The 22,901-nt window shown below is 37.7% G+C and overlaps 3 protein-coding genes across 4 annotated transcripts; 2 read left to right on the top strand and 1 right to left on the bottom strand.

Annotated features, from left to right (window-relative positions):
• The first annotated feature begins 2,575 nt into the window (after nucleotides 1–2,575).
• Nucleotides 2,576–3,840, top strand: LOC143127372 (GTPase IMAP family member 9-like). The gene is made up of 2 exons (XM_076288843.1): nucleotides 2,576–2,690; nucleotides 2,896–3,840. Exons 1-2 carry the CDS (start codon nucleotides 2,684–2,686, stop codon nucleotides 3,726–3,728), a joined length of 840 nt encoding a protein of 279 aa, XP_076144958.1. The 5' UTR covers nucleotides 2,576–2,683; the 3' UTR covers nucleotides 3,729–3,840.
• Nucleotides 3,841–6,024: 2,184 nt separating this feature from the next.
• Nucleotides 6,025–10,329, top strand: LOC143127369 (GTPase IMAP family member 7-like). Of its 2 annotated transcripts, none has more exons than XM_076288833.1 (2): nucleotides 6,025–6,114; nucleotides 9,139–10,329. In XM_076288833.1, the coding sequence occupies exons 1-2, from the start codon at nucleotides 6,108–6,110 to the stop codon at nucleotides 10,110–10,112; spliced, it is 981 nt and encodes a 326-aa protein (XP_076144948.1). In that variant the 5' UTR covers nucleotides 6,025–6,107; the 3' UTR covers nucleotides 10,113–10,329. The 2 variants fall into 2 exon arrangements, 1 of the variants encoding a protein (XP_076144948.1); XR_012987573.1 differs by lacking the exon at nucleotides 9,139–10,329 and adding an exon at nucleotides 7,489–8,633 and having other exon boundaries at nucleotides 6,032–6,114.
• Nucleotides 10,330–14,810: 4,481 nt separating this feature from the next.
• LOC143127373 (uncharacterized) lies at nucleotides 14,811–19,201 on the bottom strand. The gene is made up of 5 exons (XM_076288844.1): nucleotides 19,091–19,201; nucleotides 18,848–18,958; nucleotides 18,595–18,735; nucleotides 18,174–18,284; nucleotides 14,811–17,702 (listed from the first exon to the last, which is right to left on the bottom strand). The coding sequence occupies exons 1-5, from the start codon at nucleotides 19,137–19,139 to the stop codon at nucleotides 17,311–17,313; spliced, it is 804 nt and encodes a 267-aa protein (XP_076144959.1). The 5' UTR covers nucleotides 19,140–19,201; the 3' UTR covers nucleotides 14,811–17,310.
• Between the last annotated feature and the right edge of the window lie 3,700 nt (nucleotides 19,202–22,901).

Below are 22,901 nucleotides of genomic sequence, written 5' to 3'. Positions count from 1 at the left end.
TTTTATAAAAATATTAAAACTCAAGAATAAAACTACTAAAAACACTCATCATTCATCAGTAACTTGAACAACTAAATATTACTCACCAAAAAGACAGGCCAATGGAAAACTAGATGTACCGCAGAGCGGTACAAAATATGACCGCCGCCCAGTCCAGCACATTTTTTCCACAAAAAGAAATCACGCTGAAAGGCCTATATGATTCTAACTGTCTCACTAAATTGCATTATCCACACTCAATTCTCACTGGTATCTGCTAGACAACAAGTACCAAAACATGATTAGTTCATAGATTTCACATGTAAAATTAATTTTATACAATCCCACCTCCATCTTGCCTGTTCATAATTCTGAGAAATTCTTGATTGTTTGTGTTATGTTTATGTTATGTGTGTGGGTGTGTGTGAGTGTGTGTGTGTGTGTGGGTGTGTGTGTGTGTGTGTGTGCGTGCTTGTGTGTGTGCCTGCGTATGTGCCTGTGCATGCAAGCGTACATATGTCTACTGTGTAAGTATGTGTCATACGTATGATTACTGTGAATGTATGTGTGTGTGTATCTGTTTGTGCACATGTGTGCACATGAAATGGGTTAACATGACCCCTGGAGGCAAACATACGGAAAAAAATGGTCATCCTAGTCCCTACAGTTCTCAAGATATTCACAGAGAACTGTGTCTGCCCTACCCTCCTTTCGGGGGGTCCAGTCCAGCGGGGGGGCTACAGATCAAAACGAAAAACGACGGTTCCATGCTATCCATGTGGGGTTACATGCCCACCAAGTTTTGTGTACCCCGGTCTTTCAGTGTCCCGGGAATCCTTGTTGGTGTACGTCACTAAATGTACACATACATTATTTTATTGTAAGGCCCCCCATGAACGAAAGTACACAAAACTTGGCATGCATTCGGAGGGTGTCATAATGATCCTACACTTTTAATTTTGTGCAGTTTTGACCTTGTCAGTCAGAGATATTGTGATGAAAACACCTAATTTTTTGCTTTTTAATTTTTAACTAGGTGGCGCTATACATGAAATGAGTGGTTATGGAATGGGTTTACATGGCCCCTTGAGATCAACATACAAAAAAAAAATGGTCCTCCTAAACCCTACGGTTCTCGAGATATTCACAGAAAACTGTGTCTGCCCTACCCTCCTTTCGGGGGGTCCAGTCCAGCGGGGGGGCTACAGATCAAAACGAAAAACGATGGTTCCATGCTATCCATGTGGGGTTACATGCCCACCAAGTTTCGTGTGCTTCGCTGCGCGGCGGTCATAATAACAACTATTTGAAGTAGCCTAGGCCTATTATTCATGTCACATATTGTGTGTTAGTGTAGGCCACATAGCTTAACTGTAGGCTATGTTTAAACTGTATTTCGAGTTTAATGTCGGCATGTCGACTTTAAAGTCAACACGTCAAGATTAAAGTCGACATGACATTTCAACTTTATTCTCGAAATGTCAAGTTTAATGTCGACATGTAGACTTTAAAGGCAACATGTCGACTTTAATCTCGCCATGGCAAAAATATTTTTTTTCTTCATGTGTGGCCCTAATACTCCGTCGTACAATTAACATAGTAGAATACTAATACTCCCAGAAAATTTCAAGAATCTAGCATGAATCATTCAAAAGTAATAACCAAAGGAACTTAATCATTTAAAAAAAACAGCATTTTTTCATACTCTGCATAGTAGTTGCTGGGTATAATAACATTATTTCCCTAAAGTTACCTCTACCCACTGAAGTTCAAACTGTTGCTGACATACAGTAGCTACTTGCAATGTCGGGTACAGCACATTTTTGCACAATTGACATGCCGCCTTTACCTGCCGCAATTTCAGCATTCAGTTCCAATATCCATTTTGACGCGCTCACAGATTTTTGGCTCTGAGCCAATGTGGAAAGGGTGGGGCGTGATAAGAGTTGTTATTGGGCTAGTCTAGTGTCAGTATAGAAAATGAATGAATGGGTCGCTGACTGTCCTTGCTTTGGGCCGATTGTCGCCCATGTTTTAAAATAATGATAACAATAATTATTTAATTTGATCAACCCAAAGGTATGCCAGGCTCACCGGGAAAATGCCTGGTATGCCAGATGGCCAGTCCAGCCCTGGCTACATGTAAAATTTGACCATTTAAAAGAGTCAAGTCAAGTCACTTTTATTTATATAGCACATTTTTGTATGGTGCAACCCAATGAACTCCAAAGAGGAGAGTGAAGTAGAGGGTAATGCATTGGAAATAATTTCACTATATAGCTTACTGTACATGTCAGTACCATGTAGCCTATAAGCCTATATAAAATAGTCATCTAAAAAGAATATGTATTTTGCTCTTGCTGTCCATAATGTTAACATAAAGTTAAATGCATATGCTACACAAGCAGAGAAGAAGTCAATTATATGGAGAGCATCTCTACAGAGGGAGTTTGGGTAAACTCAACCACAGTGCAGTTCACTTGTTACGCTTTTCTAGCATGAAATAGTAGGAGGGGTTTTGAGTGAAATTTGATCTCTTGCTCTTGTATTGTTGCACAATCTTTCCTCACAGAATGTATCATGACACAGATGGCAACTCACCTCATTGTCCCCTATCCCTAACGGAGGTATGACCTCTACAACATTCAAGCAACCCTACTTCAGCTGCAGAGTTCCATATCTGAAATCCCTCTGACAGAAAAGGATGAATCGTGAGTAGAGATATGTAGAGTATCATACATCGTCAATCTTTCAGTATATGACTGTAAATCATTTAATGAGGCTTTGCTGCTAATATGATTAAGTAGTATTGTGGTATTACTGTATCAAACCTGTGACCAAAAAAAAATAAAAAAACTTCCACAGTCAATAACACTAAGCAGAATGAATAAAAGACCATTGGCATTTTTTTTACAGAACTGAAGGAAATAAGAATTATCTTGCTTGGGAAGACGGGAGATGGCAAAAGTAGCTGTGGGAACACTATACTGGGAGACAGCTCTAGCAAAAAGTTTCTAGCCAAGTCTTCACCTTCTTCTGTGACCGAATCATGTGAGGTTCAGTTGGGCCGTAGGGCTGGTAAAGAGACCTTCATTAAAATAATTGACACTCCTGGGTTTTTTGACACTCGTTTGTCTGGGGAGAAGCTAGTGACTGAGATTTTGAGATGCTTTCCCATAAGTGCGCCAGGACCCCATGCCTTTGTCATTGTGCTTAAGGTGGCAAGATTTACAGAACAGGAAAATGAAACTATAACAAATATAACAGGATACATTGGAGAAGATGCCTTTAAAAATACAGTGGTCCTGTTCACACATGGCAGTGATCTGGATGATGGTCTGACCATTGAACAATTTGTAGAGAAGAGTGCAGAACTGAAGAAGTTGGTGCAGAAGTGTGGAGGCCGCTGTCACTTGATCGATAATAAACACTGGAACCAGCAGCATGAGTATAGGAGCAACAGGGTTCAGGTGGAGAAGCTGCTGGACACCATTGAGGAGATGGTCAGACAGAACGGAGGAGGCTGCTACACTAATGACATGCTGCAGCTGGTAGAAAAACAAATACAAGATGAACAGAAGAAGATATCAGAGGAGATGAAGAAAAACATAAGTGAGGCAGAGATTAGAGAAAAAGCAAAAGAAAAAGTTACTGAAAGTCTGATAGAAAAGTTTGGTAAACTGCCACTGTTAACTATCCTAGGAGCTTTCCTTGGAATTGGATTTTGCGCAGCTAAAATGCTAAGGTGATGTGTCACTGCAGAGCTATGGACCCACATGTCTATTATACTGTGTTGTTCCTGGCTTTAACTTGTTATGAGGTAAATAGAGAGCTATGAAATAATCTGAGAAAAATGTTTGTTTTACAGCATGCATTGTTCCCTATTATATATGATGAATATAATAAATATTACTCTTTAAAGCATGTTCCTTTTTGTAGTCTTTCCTTTCTGTTTCCAGAGAAGCAGATGCAATGTGAATCCAACTTTAGTCAAGGCAAATAACTTGAGCCCCTCTAAATAGTAAGGGCAATGTAGGACAAGTCGATGGATCAGCTGATTCAATCAACTAACTTCTCATAGTAGTAGTGACACTATGCAGTGGTAATTTGTGTTAGTCAAATAAGACAATCCTATCATGTTTCTGAGTACCTACAAAGGCTAAGAGCAGTATCTGCAAAAATGCCAAACTGAGAAAAACAGCTTTTTGTGTTTTTCTTACACCAAGTATAAGCATCAAATTATATTCAACAACAAGGGGTATCATTAGATAGATCAAAGTGAGGTGAATATTAAACATTTTGTTTTTTGACATTTAGGCAAAATTTGGTAGTTTTATAGGCTATACTGCGCTTTGCCTTTGCATTACTGCTTATACTTACATGGCCATACAATAACATTTTGCAGTAAGTGTAGCAAGTGATCATAATCACTCAGATTTAAAATTAATTGAGGAGGTACTTACTACATTTTTAGTGAAGATATGCTGCTTGATGCCTTAGCAATGGCAACTCTGTCATTTATAAACATTTATGTAAAAATGGAACAAAATCAATCGGGTATTCTTGTAGACTTTCATGTCAAGCATTATTGCATTGCTGCACACCAAAACCTAACCTTTGACACCTTTGCTCACTGCTGCTTATATTTGTCAAAGTATATGTTAATTACTTTTTGTAAAATCTGACTGACTATTTTGAATATGATACTTTCACTGGCATTTAATATTGTGAGACTGTATCATGATAGACACCTAATGTGTGTGTGAGTGTGAATGGTTGTGTGCCTTTTTAGAAGAAAGTCCAGGGCCATTTTTTTAGCCCCAGTCTGTCCCTGTGCACACACACACACCCTATTAGAGTAAGGGCAAGTGAAACAAAGGCAGAATGCAGTAATGGCAAGTGAAATCAAGGCAGTAAGGGCGATACTGCACTTTGCCTTAGTTTCACTCTACTTTTCTATACAAACTGCAAACTAAAAATGTAAATTTAGCTAAGAAATGTATTAGGTAGCCATATGAAATTTTAACAGATTGAAGAGCAGATCATGTACTTCTTATTTGTGCAAAAATTTTTTTTTTTTAAAAAGTGCAGATACTGCTCTTAGCCTTTGTAGGGCAGTACTGGAAACACCTTAATTAATCCTCTACACGTTTGCCTATCCTTTTGTTTGCTGTCAGAAAAAAGGGCATGCATATTGACATCCTACATTCTTAACATGAATAGAAAATATAATGAGAATGCAATTTGTTTGATTTTGGTTTCAGTGTGAGCATTCATCATTGTCACGCACCACAGTAGAAAATGGAAGTAAAGGGACAGTTCACTGAAAGACCCTAAATAGGTTTTAATCAGCAGCTTTGACACTCTGGTATATTAGTCCCAAACAACAAAAAAACAAACCTAGAAATACAGAATATCACTGAACAATGAATATCAATGCACTAGGTAAAATAACTTGAACACCTTTTGAGTGTACCAGCAAACACCACAGCCCTGTACTAAGTCTTATTTTTTATTTTATTCAGAGACAAAACTTGTTATGCAATTCATGTGAACAAATGTGGACAATCAAGTTCATGGTTGTATCACACACCTGGGTACAGTATATCCCATAACATTGTGCTCTAAGGTAACTTAAGGTAACCTGACTTTTGTAATTAATTTATCAGTTTTTTGTATTGTCACAATTATGGGTAAGGCATGAAACCGTTTCACCCGAGGCAGACAGGTTTAACTTGTTTTGTGTTGTTGTTTTCAAATTGGATCTGAGAGTTCACAGGCTATTAAGGGTTTCTGTGTGTTTCAGCCAGATATACATGAAATGTAAACTCAGTTATCAGATCCACACAAATAAACAGATGCATTAAAATTAATACTAGATATTGCTTTAAACTTTTTGTAACTTTTTTCAAGTTAAAAATCAAACAAAAGGCACAAGATTCTTTTTCTCCCTACCCACACCCTTGTGTTCAATGACAGGCACCTTCTTTGCCCTTACAAGGGGTGGAGTATCTTCCCCCTCCACACATGCCAGACAGTAAACTGATTTCACTATACACTCACTATCTTGTGCATCACGCAGTCTGTTAGTCCATTCAAGTTGACGGGATCCACTCTTTGCATACTGAATGGCAGGTGAGTGCAACTTTGTACAACGTATGCATTCATATATCAAATAGATATATCAAATGATCCATATAAGGAAATGTACTGCTGTATTACAATTTGTACACAAAAGGTACAAGAATCAATGTACCAGGTCTTTGAAAGTGAAAATGTGTTGTGATGGCAGTATGCGTATGTCATATACTCTTTATTTGCAATTTAGTTTCCAGGCAGAAATGCACTTGTTAGGAAACAACCTATTTTACAAATAACACGGTTACACTTTTTTTTATTATTCACTGGGTCCTTGTTCCAGTGTATCTACATAATGAAATACAGTGTAACAGCCTGTAACAATCTGTAATATCACATACTTATGTTGTCCATACATAATCTATTTTTGTGTACCTACAGAGCATTACTACACGTGTAATAAGAAGTGCTTGTTACAATACTTTGCCAAAGTGGCCTCTCTCTTTGAGAAAGGAAAAAGGTGGATAGGGTGTGAAGCTTGGGACTCTTCACATAAAAGTGTAAGAGTAAAAACAACCTAGGGTCTATTTACGATAGTTAAGTTCAAACATTTCACTGTAACAATCACTTCTTATTACATGTGTACTAATGATCTGTAGGTATACAAAATACTTTATATATGGACAACATAAGTAGGTGATATTACATATTGTTACATAGGTTGTTACACTGTATTTCATTATGTAGAGACATTGTAACAAGGACCCCGTAAAATAAAGTGCTATCCCAGAAGGTAATGCCATGAGCAAAGACCAGTGCTGGATATACAGTTAAAACACTATTTGCAAAATGACCTAATATTAAAATGAAGTCATGGGTCCACAGTAGAACCTGGTACAAATACTCTAAATTATTTTAAAGTACAATATGGTGTACTCCTGTGCGATGGAGTAGTGACTGACCACTTTCCCAGAATTTGTATAGATGGCCCTGATCATGGGGGTTGAGAATATCAGGTTAATCTCATGTGAAATCAAATATCTTGAAACAATGCTGAGGCCAATGCATTAGAAATGGCTCCATAGAATACCTTGATAAAACTAAGATATTTAAATAATTAAACAATTATTGTCAGGCCACCAACATTGACCAGCAGATGGCATTGTGATGATGGTTATGCTGCTGTGACTTGGGAAAAAGTACAGCCAGTTTCCTGATTAACCCTACTCTTGGTCTAGGACTTGGTTTAATCCATGGGACCCTGACCCCTTATTTAAAAAAAAAAAATCCTGTTATGGTATTTATATACTATATTCCTTTTTTGTTTAGTAGCTCTATCTCACCTATTCATTTATTTGTATGTTTGCTTATTTTTGTATGATCGTTTGTGTGTCTTAATTCTTTTTACGTATTCTCTCATACATTGTAAAGCACGAAGAATTGTGCTGCTTGGGAAAACGGGAGATGGCAAAAGCAGTTCTGGAAACACCATACTGGGGGAACACCAGTTCAGCAGCAGAACCTCTGCTCGATCTGAGACACACCACGTTGAACCCAGGGAAAAGATAATCAGTGGCAAAAGTACCACAGTTGTCGACACACCTGGACTTTTTTACACTGAGTCCCCTGATTTTCTCAAATCAACAGTAGAGACTTGCATCACAGCATGCTCTCCTGGGCCAAATGTTTTTATTATTGTCCTAAGAGTTGGCACACATGGGAAACAAGAGAATGAGGTGGTGAAACAGATTTGGTCCTTATTAGGCAGAGAGGCCTTTAGATACTCACTGGTTCTGTTCACTCATGGTAATGATTTAGATGAGGGCCAGACCATTGAGCAGTTTGTGGAGCAGAGTGAGGAGTTGAATGAGTTGGTACAGAAGTGTGGATGCCGCTGTCACGTGATTGACACCAAATACTGGAATCAGGAGCATGAGTACAGGAGCAACAGGGTTCAGGTGGAGAAGCTGCTGAACACCATAGATGAGATGATGAAAGAGAATGGTGGTGACTGCTATACCAAAGAAATGTTGCAAAAATGTGAGGGACAAATTATGAAAATCCTGAGAAACACCTTCCTAGACATCAGGAGAAAAATGTGGTCACAAATGAAAAATAAGAAGAGATGGTTTCAGCTAACTTTAATTTTGGGAGGTTTATTCTGTGCCGTCAACTTTTTCAAATTTTTAAAGCTTTTCCATAAAATGGGGGCATAAAACTATTTGCATCCTCCAGGACCTTGGTTCTTTAAAAGAGGTGGATTTATAATGCAGTGCATAATGAGCAACAGCATATGGACACTTGATAGGCTGAGTAAAACAATGAGAGGAAATTAACAATGTATTTTGATTTCAAAATATGAGATTATATTAGGTGGACTAGCACCTTAGCTGGATAAAACCTCTTTAATTAATATAGTTGAAGTGAAACAAGCTATACAACTCAACGACTTACATAAATACAAAATGTGCTTACTGTGAGTGTCATATAGAATGTGTCATGTTTCCCACTTCAAATGTTGACATTCCTTTCATGATGTCTTGTACTCTGTCAATAATAAAACCAATTATTTCCCATTACAGTCTCATACTTATTTTTAAAACCATTCTTGTTGTGTTGCATTTGGACAGTTTGGCTTCAGTTTGCAATGTGCATTTTTCTAGATTGGTTCAGATTAAACAAATAATAATGAAAAAGATAATAATAATAATAATAATAATAATAATAATAATAATAATGTCAGCTTCTGAAATCTTACCCAATAAAATGTATATTGAGAGGTCTCTTATCTCATATCTGCACCTATAAACACTAAACATGTTTTCTGCTGCATGCAATGGGAGTAATTCATGACACATTAATATCTTTATTTATTATACTGATGATTTGCTGATTTTGCTGTACTTCTGAGTATCTGTCACAGTTTGGCAGAGTAGAACACCAACAATACAGCATGGATATACATTTGAGAACACATAGCACATTGAAATATATTGTATATACTACGTGTCACTTCGGACAAAAAAAGTCTCTTTAATGTAAATTGTATTTATTTACAATTTGTAATTATTTTCTCACCAGGGTCTAATGAGAGAAGGATAGTGCTGCTGGGGAAAACTGGAGATGGGAAAAGCAGTTCAGGAAACACCATCCTGGAAGAAAAGCTATTCCCTGTGTCTTGTGGACCTAAACCCATCACACAGCAATTTGATGCCAAAGGAAAAATCATCAATGGAAAGAAAATGAAAGTAATTGACACCCCAGGATTTTTTGACTCAGATGTAGCTGAAGAAACCTTGAGCCCTGAGGTTGTGAAATGTATCTCTGAGTGTTCACCTGGCCCCCATGCTTTTGTGGTGGTGCTTCGTGCCGGTAGATACACCTCACATGAAAAAATGATTATCAAGCGTTTCACAGAGACATTTGGGGAGAAGTCCTTCAAACATACTCTGGTTATGTTCACTCATGGTAATGATCTAGATGAGGGCCAGAGCATTGAGCAATTTGTAGAGCAGAGTGCAGAGCTGAAGGAGTTGGTGCAGAAGTGTGGAGGCCGCTGCTACGTGATCGACAACAAATACTGGAATCAGCAGCATGAGTACAGGAGCAACAGGATTCAGGTGGAGAAACTGCTGGACACCATAGAGGAGATGGTGAGCCAGAATGGAGGAGGCTGCTACACTAATGAGATGTGGAAGAAAGTCGAGGTGGAAATACAGGCTAAGGAGAAGAGACTGAACAATGACCCAAAGAAAAACCCGAGTGATGACAGAAGACAACAGGCTACAAGAGGCGTTTTGGAGACATTCATGAAAGAGCTCGCTACCGTATCCATAGGAGCACTTCTTGGAGGTCTATTTGGTGTGAGAAGTATTAAAGGTTTACTTGAAGGGAATGATTGGTCAATGGATAAGATTGCTGTGGCAGTTTTAACAGTTATAGGAGGAATAATTGGCTATGAGTCAGCCAAGGATGCAGAAACAACCACTGAGGCACTGAAGAGAACAGTTCAATCTGTCACGCAAGTCAAAGCAGAAATTCAAAAATTCCTCTAGTGACTTGATTATTCCAAATCACCCTGGTAGATAAATCCCAAAATCAAACTGTCTCTAAACATAATTACTGCCCACTGAAAAATACTGTATATTGTCTGTCAATAATTTCCAAATAGCTCAGCTATGACTTTACATTGTACTATATCTGTTGACAGTAATTTTTTGTCCTGAGCTAGATTGTATTAAAGTTATTTCAAAGGGATCTGTGTATTTGATAATTCAGTAGTGCAAAGTGTTGCATTCCAACTGATTCTGTATTGGGTTTGAATTTATGTTGACTTGTCGCCTGCAACAGATGAACTAATGCATCTGTTAAAGGCATAAAGGCTTCTTTTAAGGAATCTTAAATACAAAAGCCACAATTTATGTAAAAGACACATTTTATGAAATAGAAGAGAACTTACACAAGTTTTGCATTAAACAACCCCCCATAACATTAAGAATTTAAACTTTTAGCCTCCAGGTGGCTCTTTTCCTGAACTACTCCCAACTAACTAATATGTGGAGCTGACACAAGCTTTGGTCTCTTTGGTTTTTTTTTACTTTGAAAGCCTCCCTGAAGGTAAAAAAAAATAAATGTACCATATAGCCATGTTCAGACTCAAAGTTAACTACTACTGTACAATTCTTATTATTGATACAGTCTTTTGAAGGATAAATTATTTAATCAAACCATCATATCATCAGAACTGAAGATTAGTATTAAATATAATGGTAAAAGCATTCTCATTTTCCCTGAAACTGCCATGATTTTAGAATGAATGAATATATATTATTCTTTATTCTGTATGCTGTTGGGTGAAAACCCTGTAACTCCATATCCCCATATTTGTTGCGTTCTTTTTTTTGACGACGCAATGTTGACTTATTTTCACAAAACAATTTTTTTCCAATTTCTTAAAAACAAATGGATTTGGACATACAAGGTTTACACACTACAGCAGCGATATGTTATTCTGAACACAGGTTATCACAATAACCCCAATTTTTTTTTTTTAATAACCCCAGTTTTAGGAAGCCAGGTGGGGTAGTGAGGCAAGATCAACTGGCTCATGATGAATATAAACGTATAGAGATCTCAAAATCAAATCTGTTTTACATGAAAGAGTTCTCTAGATTATCATGAATAATGACTTTAATAAGATTTCCATATAGGGGTCCTTTCCGGAATTAAAGCTACAGTAAAACAATATTTGGAGTTGCCTTGTGTGAGAAGGTTTTTTTCAATTGTTTAGGGCCTGTTTACACGTATCTAGATATTTGAATAAACGCATACTTTTGTATGCGTTTGGCCCTTTCGTTTACACGTAATCGGAGATTTATCTCCCTCAAACGCATACTTTTACAAACGCACTCCAAAGTGAAGATTTCTTAAAACGATGACGCGTTCAATTGTGTCGTGGGTCAATTCGATTTCATATGTGCAGCAAAGATTCTAGAGCGGAGCTTTTGACGTGCAATGCAGTGCCTGCCTGAACATTTACATTTCACACAAACTGTAGCCTACACACCACACGTGATATGCGATTATTTTTAATATTTCGCATACTATTTCGTGCTCACCTCACACAGGTTCACACAGCAACTGTCTGTTGACTTCTGAGTTAATTATAGAGTTGTTTAGTTGTTTACTTCATGTAGCTAAGTAAGTCTCGTCTTGTGACGCTAACATAGCCTAGGCTAGGCTAGGCCTACTCAATGGATTATAACATGTTGGATTAAGTAATCTTCATTTCCAAACCTAGAGGATGTACATGTATGTAGAAGATAAGGTAGGCTATGTTTGTTATTCTGGCCCGCTGTGGCATGATTAATTGCCGTATCTGAGAAGTTATGCTATGGTGAGTTTTAAATGGGTTTGCTATTCTGGTTAGTTTTGGCATGACATGCGAGTTTTTGCGTTATTAGCACATTGAAACGTGTTGTGATGTTGGCTCTGCATGCTTCCAACACTGTCATTAAAACAGCCTCATTCCCCCGACCTTCTCAGTTAAAATGTGTGCGTGCAGACTAGCCAGCAACTCATGGATACTCAATATCCTACCACACTTACATCACGGCAGTGTTATTACATGTCTTTATTAAAATGCAGATATATTCTCATGAATTAGCCTAGGCCTATTATTGGATGTAATTAAGATCGCAGGATGTGTGGGCGTACTGTATACACGCACGGCATTCTAAATCGTCTGTTTACGTTGTGGATAGCTAAATAAATGTAGCCTAATGTTTTTAACCAGTCTTGGGTGTCTTTTGGGTGTAAAACCAATGAGAGTGGCATTCGTCATTCCAGCAAGCAGTGCAACATAACAGCTCATCAGTGTTTTCATTACTGATTTGGTGTAAGTGGCGTTGATATAAAGCAGGCGTCGCCAACCTATTTTCATCCAAGAGCTGCTTTGACAAAATGAACATGGGCGAGAGCTAATGTTTATAGGCTATTAGTAGGCTAGCATGTAATCCGTGCCCTCTTGAACTTTTCTCACTTTATACTGTACTAAGAGAAAGTAGCCTAGTTCTACCTCGTCGGTCCACATGTAGGCTATGAGTTGCTTTATGAGTCACTTTTTGCCATAATTTCCCTTCGGTTTAATCAGCCTAAAACGCGTAGCCTTCTGTACATTTTAAATTTACCTAAGTTTATTCTCGGATATGCAATTGAACTTTGACTGGGATAGTGCAATCTGTTGGCCTGGCGTGTTACAGACGCCGAGTTGTGTAAAGTGAACAGTGAGATGTTGGTAGGCTTTTGCACATTTTAATCGTTCCTTGCCACGATATAACATAACTGACAACTCATCTCCATCTCATATTGTGTATTGTTGGCCTATCATAGCCTACTTTGTTGTGCATGTAATTTCTGCCAAACTGATAAACTAGCACTGGTAAACCAAAGCGTCTTTCCTCTCCTGCTATTAGGCTAATTGAGGGGAGTAGGGAGGGCAACGCAGACAAGTATCGTAACTCCCCCATTTCCACCGGTCCCGTATTTCCGCCGTCTTGCGTGTATGTGTCACTTAATATCCATTTCTATACAAACCAAGACAGCGGACTCCTATAGAAACGCAACTACCCACACCATAGGTGTATCTAAATTAGCTATGTACCAAAAATGACATTTTACCGTGACTCGAAGAGCTGTAAACAGTGTTTAAAGGCTGCGTGTACACAACCGCTTGGAGCTCCAGTGGAATTTTAATTTCACGACGAGAATTCTCGGTCTAACCGTCCATGTGCCGTTGAAACGGTGGAAATAGGCGACCCATCAGGCCAGCACTATAACTCTGAGCGTGGTAAACAAAATCGGATATTTCAGGCAGTAAATGCTCCCGTTAAGAACCAAACCAGATTTTGTTCAAATCTACACACCCATGGCTACTGAAAAATGTAAGGTTCATTTAGTAAATGTTATTTTGAAGTGTTAAAAAACATCGTTGTTTTAGAATTTCTGAACAAAAGTGGCGATAATTGGGGGTGTTACCATAGATGACCTAGACGACACTTTAGGTTCTACATAAACATTCGCCTTTGGAATCATTTTGCGTTCTAGTGTGTATGGATATATTTTCTAATCGAATGTCGTGTAAACGCGATTAAAAAAACAAACGCATACAAAAATATCCGTTTTTTAAAAAAATCTAGATACGTGTAAACAGGCCCTTAATTTCATGTGGACTGACCCACTTTAAAGTTTCAAGTGATGACAGGGAGCAGATGGAGCAGGGAAATATACAAATTAAGATGCAATGAAGACAGGTGAGTGGACATACAGGATACCCCTATGGTGGTGTTAATCTTTGGAATTAGACTTCTTAATACACCAATACATATCAAAATCCTTATGAATAACAGTGGCTACTGTGTACTTAGAAAATCCCAGGTTTATTGACCCTGATATGCAGGAATGTGATGAAACACATATCTGCTCATGTACTTTTCTATAATAACCACCTGTGAAAAGGAATAATGGGAAGTGCAAGTCAGAACTTTGCACCAGACAAGGCAATGCAATGCCCATGACATTAAATGGCGTAGTCTTACCTCCCTCTCTTCAGAACTGAGGATTAATAGCCTTTAAATATAATGGTAAAGGAAGCATTCTCAGAAACTGCCATGATTTTAGAATGAATGAATAAATGAATAAATTCAATATTACTGTATCTTTCAATAGTATCTTTGATATGTAGAAACAATGATAAAGAAAAATTAATTTCATACCACTTCCATAATTAGTATTCTATCAGTATTACTATTAGTATCACTGTATTTCAGGTTGCCGTAGGCAGTTTTGTAAGCTAGGCTGTGTTACCTCCTCTCTAATAGTCAGCCGGCACTCGCTCACAGCCGAGGAAAGCTCTCGGTTGTCCCCATGGTTGTCATTCAGTTGGAGAGGGCGAGGAGGAGCAGTTCTTTCAGGAGGCTTCATTTCCTCCCAGGAGGCTTCATTTCCTACAAGCTGCCAAAGTAGTCTAGTGGTTCAAGTCTTTCAGGACATTGTGGCACATGACTCTTAGGTGTTCACAGCAGTGTAGGAAAGACAACATATCTCTCCTGCAATCATACCTCCACATCCATTAAGCTTCAACAACATGCTGCATCTAAAATAAACCCAACCAAAGTTTTTTTCAAATACAGTAGCAAACAAAAAATATTAATATAAAGGCATCTGTAAGGTCCATTTCAGTTCGAATTATCCGGTTAAATCAAGCCACTGGATTTCTTTATTCCTCACCTGATACAACTTACACAAAAACAGAGGCAGTAATTTTGCTGACACAGATTTATGCAGGACTCAAAACAGCAAATTTTGTTTTGCCCACATTGCACAGGTTGTTTCTCAAGATTTGTTTTGCCCACATTGCACTTTCTACCAACCTTCTCCCTCATCAGTGCATAACCATGCAGAAACCACACACATGTGGGGACAAGGTATGTAGATATGTCAAATACGTCTATGTTGATTGCAGTCCTTTTTCAACATACTGGGTACCAATTTAGCGCTGAGGTGTGTCTTTAGCGCTGAGAAGTGTCACGTTCTTGTCAAGTCAAGTCAACTTATTATTTATATAGCACATTTAACACAACATAATTGATTCAAAGACCTTGTAGCCTATGGTGCAACAAAGTTACATAGTGCAATATACCAGGCTCTCAAGGAATTTATTCCAGGTAAAAGTTTTACTCTGGTGATGTCAAAATACATGTTTCTTCTGCTTCACTATAGATTTATTCTACTAAGAACATGTTGTATACAGTATGTCCACTTAAATCATGAACTGCATGAGATATTGATGCTATATTAATTGTTAATACATTTTTTATACATTCTATGATAATGAGATGAACATACGGTATGTTGTTCTCCTGAAAGGTTTATAGTCAAAGTTAGTGTTGTGCCTGAACGCGTTCATTGAACGAAAGTTCATGAACTCGTTCATATTTTGACCGAACTTGAACTGAACGTCCTGCATTACTGCCTGATGAACGTTACTGTGAACTCGTTCATTCTGGTGTCTGTGAACGGCACGCTCTTTCAGTTTAACTTCGTTCAATAGGGTGCCAGATTTCTACACAGCCTTCCACATGAAAACCCGGCTAAAACACACCGTAAAAAGGCCTTAATATGGCAGCATGGTCACCATTTCTCAAACTATGGGCCGCGGTCCGCAACGTGGACAATGCTGGTCTGCAGAGTGAAATTATTCCCGGGGCATCGTCTGATAATTTGCTGCGCAATTGATCAAGGAACCGCGGACAGAAAAGGAAAACAAACGTTTCTGCAATTAGTAGGAAATACTTGTTAATTTGGTGTCATCAAACATAGAGGCATAGAATTAAGTCGTGGTATGAGCGTTTATTCAATGCATGCGTGTGCACGTTGGTAGCAAAGCTAAGCTCAACCTATTGGAAGGCTATTTAATTATGAAACGACATTTAATAGAACGACGTGGATTTACGCAACTTCCATAAAAACAGAGCACAGACTATATAAAACACTGTCTAGCATTAAGTATTAAAGTCAGCCAAAAGCTATTAATTAGTCTTAGTTAAAGATAGCTAAAGATCTCCAGATCAGTGATTTACGCATGATCTGATCCGCCATTTACCATTCACAAAAGCTGGTTGTGTTTCCTGAATCCTTACAATCAGGCATTCAAATGAAATGTATTTAAATAGCATATAAATATTCTATCAGTGTATGATGCTTGCATGAGGGAAAGATCCCAAAACAACGGCACCCATATAATTGCTTTTGTTTTGAGAAGTATTTCTCATGCAAGCATCATCCAACAATGCAAAAACATTGCAGGCCTAATTATATTTTACAGTAGTAAAGCAGTACTCTGATTTGCATGTTTTCACAAACTTTTGTGAACAATCTTAGCACTTTAAACATTGACTGTTTTGAAGTGCATGTATAGCAATATAGTATAAAAATAATAATAATTGTGATATCATTATAATTTGATGGGGGGTGGGAGGAGGGGGTGGGTTCATGTAGGTGGGCCCTATGACCCCAAAGTATGCCTTGACTGGGCCTCAGGTCAAAGAAGTTTGAGAAAGGCTGATGTAGACGACAAAGCAGCAAGGAGGCGTCGTATGATCATTTAAACAAGTTTTATGACAAGGTCGGTGAGGATGGGAAAAATCGTACATTTCTGTGCAAACTTTGCCCGCACTTCAGTCACATCCACAGCAAACCTGAAACGGCACATTGAACTGAAGCACCTGGCTAGCCTTTCAAGGTATGTGCAAGCCAATACAAAATCAAAAGACTGTCAAGACAGATCCTCAACCCAAATTAACTGCATTCTATATGGGCTGTGGCAATAATTTTGAAAAATAATAGCTCGCAGCAACATATGAAAAAAAAAAAAGAACTATGAACTAGTTCATTTTTGGAAAGTGTGAACTTAGTTCAAAATTTTGAATTATGAACTATGAACTGAACTAGTTCATTTTAAAATTTGTGAACTGAACTTTGAACTAGTTCACGTAGAAAGTGAACTTTCCCAACACTGGTCAAAGTGAATATAAAATATTCATTATTCATTAAAATATTTCACAAAACTGGTCGTTTCAATGGGAAAGAAAGACAGGAGGTCCAATATTCATTAATCTATGCAGAAGATTTAACTTGAACAAGCAAAGTAAGGGCAGGTGATCTGTGACCTGAGAACTCTGAGAAGCAGACCGATCAGTGGACGAGCAGGACAGAGAGGAGCGACCCCAGCAGGAGCAGGACACTCTGCCCCACCGTCTTGGTGCTGCTACAGAAGATCCCCTCACAAGGGTAGGGGTCATAATAGTAGTCATCAGAGGTGGGGTGATGGTTGTCAGAGTGGGGGTCATAATAGTAGTCATCAGAGGTGGGGTGTTGATAGTGGTCGTCAGAGTGGGGATCGTGTTGGTGCTCATCAGAGTGGGGATGGGAGGGATAGCCATGGTAGTCATATGGGTGCCAACTTTCACTGTTGCATAGGTTCCCCTTACAACATGTTGTCCAGGACAAGTTATAAGCCACAATTCGTGCAGACAAGCAGAGAGCAAGGGAAGCACATCCTTTCACTGTCTCCTGATAGTTCCACACTGTAAAATGTTTAGAAATAAGGAAGTTGTACTGGCAGTTTTTTTTTAGCAGAACGTATTCCTTATTTGTTACAGAGAATACAGTCCCTTTTCCATCAACACTGTAGCACATTGCATTTCACAGAACCAACCACGGTTCCCATATTCCTAAAGCAATCACATTTTAATTGCTCTCAAACTTGTGCCCAAAGACTCATATTCAGTTTGTAGCCATGGTAAATTATTTCAAGCCAGGGTAAGTCTTAACAATGGACTGAGTTTTGTTGTGCTGAAATAATGATAACTTCATTTGAATTTGTAAGAATGTTCAAACTTAAGAATGTATAGTAGTACACCTGCAAAACAATCTACAGGAAAAGTTCCTTCACAGTTCATTTCCCCTGGATATTTTTGGTGGTTGGCAGTGGTTGAAAAAAGATGACTGAGACACGATTGATTATATTGATAGACTTGAAGGGAAAGGAAACTCACATGATGCAATGCAAACATCCTCGTCTCCAACACAGGACAGTGTTTTTGTGCAGTCACCTCCTTCACAGGTGAAACATTCCCTCCCATTGGCCGTATTATTTCTATTTAACTCTGAGAAAACATACAGTACATGTATACATACATTATGCACACACACACACACACACACTATATATATATATTATTTTGTGTGTATATATATATTGACGACGTAATGTTGAAATATTTTCACAAAACAAGTTTTTTCAATTTTGTGAAAACAAATGGACATATAAGGAATACAGGCGAGTGGACATACAGGATAACCCTATGGCAGTGTTAAACTTTAGAATTATCAATGTCATCTCAAAACCCTTATGAACAAAAGTGGCTACTGCTGTCATTCCAAGAGATATTAAATACTGTGTTGTATGTACTGTACCTGGAGCAATCTCATCATTGCAGAGGTCTCCTTTGCAGCATTCGGTGTTCACTGTGTACTTAGAAAATCCCAGGTTTATTGACCCCGATATGCAGGAATGTGATGAAACACACATCTGCTCATGTACTTTTCTATAACCACCTGTGAAAGATATAATGGGAAGTGCAAGTCAGAATTTTGCATCAGACAAGGCAATGCAATGCCCATGACATTAAATGGCGTAGTCTTACTTTGACTAATGGCTTAGTCTTACCTACAAGAGTCCTACTTGCACAATATCCATCACTCTCTGGACAGGTCTCATTATTGCAGGACTTGAATTGATATGTGTCATTATAGCAGTTGTAGCAAGTGAGTGCGGCAACTGGTGAGATACAGAATAATTAGTGGACATTACATTTCCAAAAATATCAGAGCATGCCAAAATAGTCTGAGTGTCTTAAAATACCCCTAATCCTTCATATTTTTTAAAATCACAAATCATTAAAATGATTACCTTCAGATATGAGCATGCACAAAAGACCAAGGATAGTGCTGAGTTTCATCTTGACTGAACTGATAAAAAAAGTGCACAATGATACCTTTTTATGAGGGAGGTGCGATGGGATTTTCCATGACTGAAACAGCAAATCGAATGCAGGTGAGACCTAATGTTTTTATCACAAGAGTCTTCTTGCTTGTCTGTGGCCCATAACTGATGTTATCTCTGTTGTTAGTAAACTGCTGCTCATAGTATTGACAGAAAGCTGTTCATAGTATTGTATTTCAATTTGGTCAAAAAGTCCTTACAAGTTATTGACATAACGAGAAAAGTAACATATAGCAATACATGTCGGAAAATAGCCATTTGTGTCATGGAATCAAAAGGCTAATCAATGTGAATAAGTTATTCCACAGGAACGTTGGATAGAGTTTAGTTTGTGACAAACAGCTGTCTTGTTGCAGAGAACTTTTGTGGCCTAATGCAAACAATCACCTTTATCCCAGCTTGTCTTCCATTCAATAGGACACAGCCACTATTAACACATACCATTAAATAATTAGCACCATGAAGAGCCAAATGCAGTAAACCTCACAGGCCAGTCAGTTCCTGCTTATCAGGTAAATGTTAATGCTGAAAGGCATGCTTTCCATCTCACAGGAACCCCCCACAGCAGCTCTTACCTCTTCATCCTTTCACTAAAAAGTTAGACAGGATAAGAGAATTGCATGCAGTGTGAGGGGGACAGAAATATAAGAGAGATACTGAAACATTACAATTCTATAATGTGTAACATGAAAAAGCTCATTGAGCTCAAAATATAGATCGATGATTAACACATTTCTCTGAAATATATCTTGTCATTAACATTTCCTTCGGTTCAAAATGAAAACTAGAATGCTAAGGTGTACTGAGCATACATGCTCATATTAAGAATGAACATTAGTCTGGGCAGTCTACTCTGTATTTCCTACTGCACAAGAAGTGTGACTCAACCAATCAGACCAATGATCCGGGTGTGCCAGGTGGATAAGCCAGTTTGTGATTGGTCCCCGTAAATTTGTAACGGAAGTAGGATCGAAAAATGTGGAGGTTTCCAGCCTGAGCTGCAGGGCGAAATCAATCGCCGGCAGATCAGGCTGGGTTTACCCAGTCTAGGGAAACTTCCAGTGAACTTCTAGTGACAAGCCTAATTTGCATATGACATTTCTGCAAATTTGCTGCAACATTGCCAAAAGTTAACCGCAACTGTTTGCCAGAAACCTAATTTGCATGTGAAAATATAACCTTGCCGCAAATTTGCGGCAACTGTTTGCCAGAAACCTGAACTTTCTGTAAGGGGTTGTTCCAATTAAAATGTATTTTGAAGAAGTTATGAGGTCATATATAGTAGAAGTTGTACAGATGAAGTGGATATTGTCATTCTTACATTGCATTTCTAAACAGTACACTGTGTAACCTCTTTATAAAGGAGGTTTGTGGAGGCATGTGTCAAATCAAAAGTAAGCGAGATCTGATATTTTGTCAAAACAAGTGCCTGCTTCCTCATGGTCCATAACTGATTTGTTATTTGTGTAAACATAGCCTGGGTAGTCCCCACCAAACCTGTTACTGTAAGACCTGAGAAGCAGTATGGTGTTATCCAGGCAACAGTAAACTGCAAAAGCTTTTCACAGTAAAGTAGTCCAAATGTAGTTTTTTACAAGCAAAGAAAGAATTTGCCAAAAGTTAAAAGTAAAAAAGCACTTAGAGGAACCCCCCCCCCCCCCCAAAAAAAAAACAAAAAAAAAAACTATGGAACCAAAATAATTTATTGTAAATAATTGTTTTTTTACATGAACTTTGATACAGGCTATCTATTTTCTGAGAAACAGCTGTCATGGATTTCAGATACAGTTGATATCCCTTAGCAAAAATAAGTTAATGGAAGTGTACTATTGGTCTACTTATTTTGAACTAAACATACATATAACTTTTTGTGTACTGCTCAGAGATACACTAAATTGAATTATACTTGGCTTATACTGATAAGTATTCATATCTAGTGTATACTTGTACTTATACTTAAATATACTTAAAACAATACTGAAAGTAAATAAAGTATATTGTACTTGTAGCCAGAGACTGATCTTTGAGATGCTGCATGACAGATTCTCATTTCATTTCAATGCAGATACCTGCATTTAGCTCTTGTTATGTTTTTGAAGTGCGAGACTGAAGTAAGCATAGCAAGGCTACATGAAATCATAAAGCGGCAGCGGCTAAGCTACTATGATTTAGGGTGTAATTAAGTGGTATCGGTGAATTCTTACGAGTACAGGTATATATGCACAGGTAAAAAAGTAGTATACTTTAGTGTGTTAGAAATATGATTAAAGTACATGAAGTATAAAGCAAGTATGCTTACACTTTTTGCACTTTATGTAAAGTATGTTTAATGTGTACTTTTAGAAAGTATACTTCAAAGTAGATGTTATTAAGTTCAACTTCAGTGTACTAAAATTAAATATACTTATTGTGCAATATTCAGAGTGTTTTTGTAATGTACTTTTTAAAAGTGTACTTTGTTGTTAGTATATTTTAAATGGTAAAGAAGTTTATTTAGTTTAAGTGTATTAAATTGCTAATACTTAGAGTTGTAATATAGTGTACTTATGAAAAGTATATTTTTTTGGTAGGCCTAATACATTGTTTGTATAGTTTCATAGTCATCTCACCTTTAATAAAATACTAATGTGTGTAGCTTTTAGGCCTGATATGTCAGCCGCATGGATGGCAATGTGCAATAACCTAACCTAGACACATTGTGGAATATTCAAAGTGTTTTTGTAATGTACTTTTTAAAAGTGTACTTTGTTGTTAGTGTATTTTAAATGGTAAAGAAGTTTATTTAGTTTAAGTGTATTAAATTGCTAATACTTAGAGTTGTAATATAGTGTACTTATGGAAAGTATATTTTTTTGGTAGGCCTAATACATTGTTTGTATAGTTTCATAGTCATCTCACCTTTAATAAAATACTAATGTGTGTAGCTTTTAGGCCTGATATGTCAGCCACATGGATGGGGATGTGCAATAACCTAGCCTAGACACACTGATCTATCAGTTTTGGTCATAAAATAATATTTTTTCTTTTGTTGATTTTGTGTCTTAGTAAGGTAGTAGCCTATACGTTTGTGATGTAGTAGAGGTTGTGAGAGGATGAATGTGGCATTTTGTTAAATTTATAGGCAACACAGTTAAATGTGCTTAGCAATCTTTCAAGAGTTTGTTTTTATCCTTGCTAGTACAAGCTAGCAATGCCAGATCACGTTAGCTAATTTAGCTAACGTTAACGTCAAAAACGTCGACCGAGATCAGAAAACTACATTAGCCTGCTTTGTGTTTGTGGGATTATTGACAAGCGTTGGCTAGCACTAAGACAAACTATGATGGAAGAAAGTGTGTTCTTTATTAAGCAACGTTTGCCTAAAGTTCACCAATGTTCTTTAATATTATGTGTGGTAGGCTACCTCACAGAAAGGAGGATGGTGCTAGGCTAGTCACACTTCACATTCATTAGGCATGCTAATGACATTGTAGCTGTTTTTTCCTTAATCGTGGAGACATCTTTTAAGATGAGTCTACAGGACAAATGACATGCATTTTATGAAGTAGAAAGTTTTTTTCCACCATTGATACTAGAGGGGGAATTAGACCTGGTGTTCTACTAAGTTGGTGCTATGAAGCTTAGGCTACATGATTGATATTATGCCTTGGTTTATGCGATAGATTTAGATTTTTTATTATTATTCGTGTTTGACAGAGCATTCAAGTTCATTTCATGG

The sequence above is a fragment of the Alosa pseudoharengus genome, unplaced genomic scaffold (assembly GCF_046254945.1).
Source record: "Alosa pseudoharengus isolate Yale_2024_CS ecotype anadromous, Long Island Sound unplaced genomic scaffold, YU_APseudo_1.1 YU_APseudo_1.1_scf_17, whole genome shotgun sequence".
In the NCBI taxonomy this organism is placed as follows: Eukaryota; Metazoa; Chordata; class Actinopteri; order Clupeiformes; family Clupeidae; genus Alosa; species Alosa pseudoharengus.
Note: the sequence above shows the minus strand (reverse complement) of the source record. Positions and strands in the feature narration are given on the sequence as shown.

Excerpts from the sequence above, each read along its gene's own strand:
- LOC143127373 (XM_076288844.1), bottom strand. The coding sequence starts at position 19,139 with ATGAAACTCAGCACTATCCTTGGTCTTTTGTGCATGCTCATATCTGAA. Across the intron at positions 18,736-18,847 it reads TGCAAGTAGGACTCTTGTAG|GTGGTTATAGAAAAGTACAT; the intron begins GTAAGACTAAGC and ends TATCTTTCACAG. Across the intron at positions 17,703-18,173 it reads GGATGTTTGCATTGCATCAT|TGTGGAACTATCAGGAGACA; the intron begins GTGAGTTTCCTT and ends AACATTTTACAG.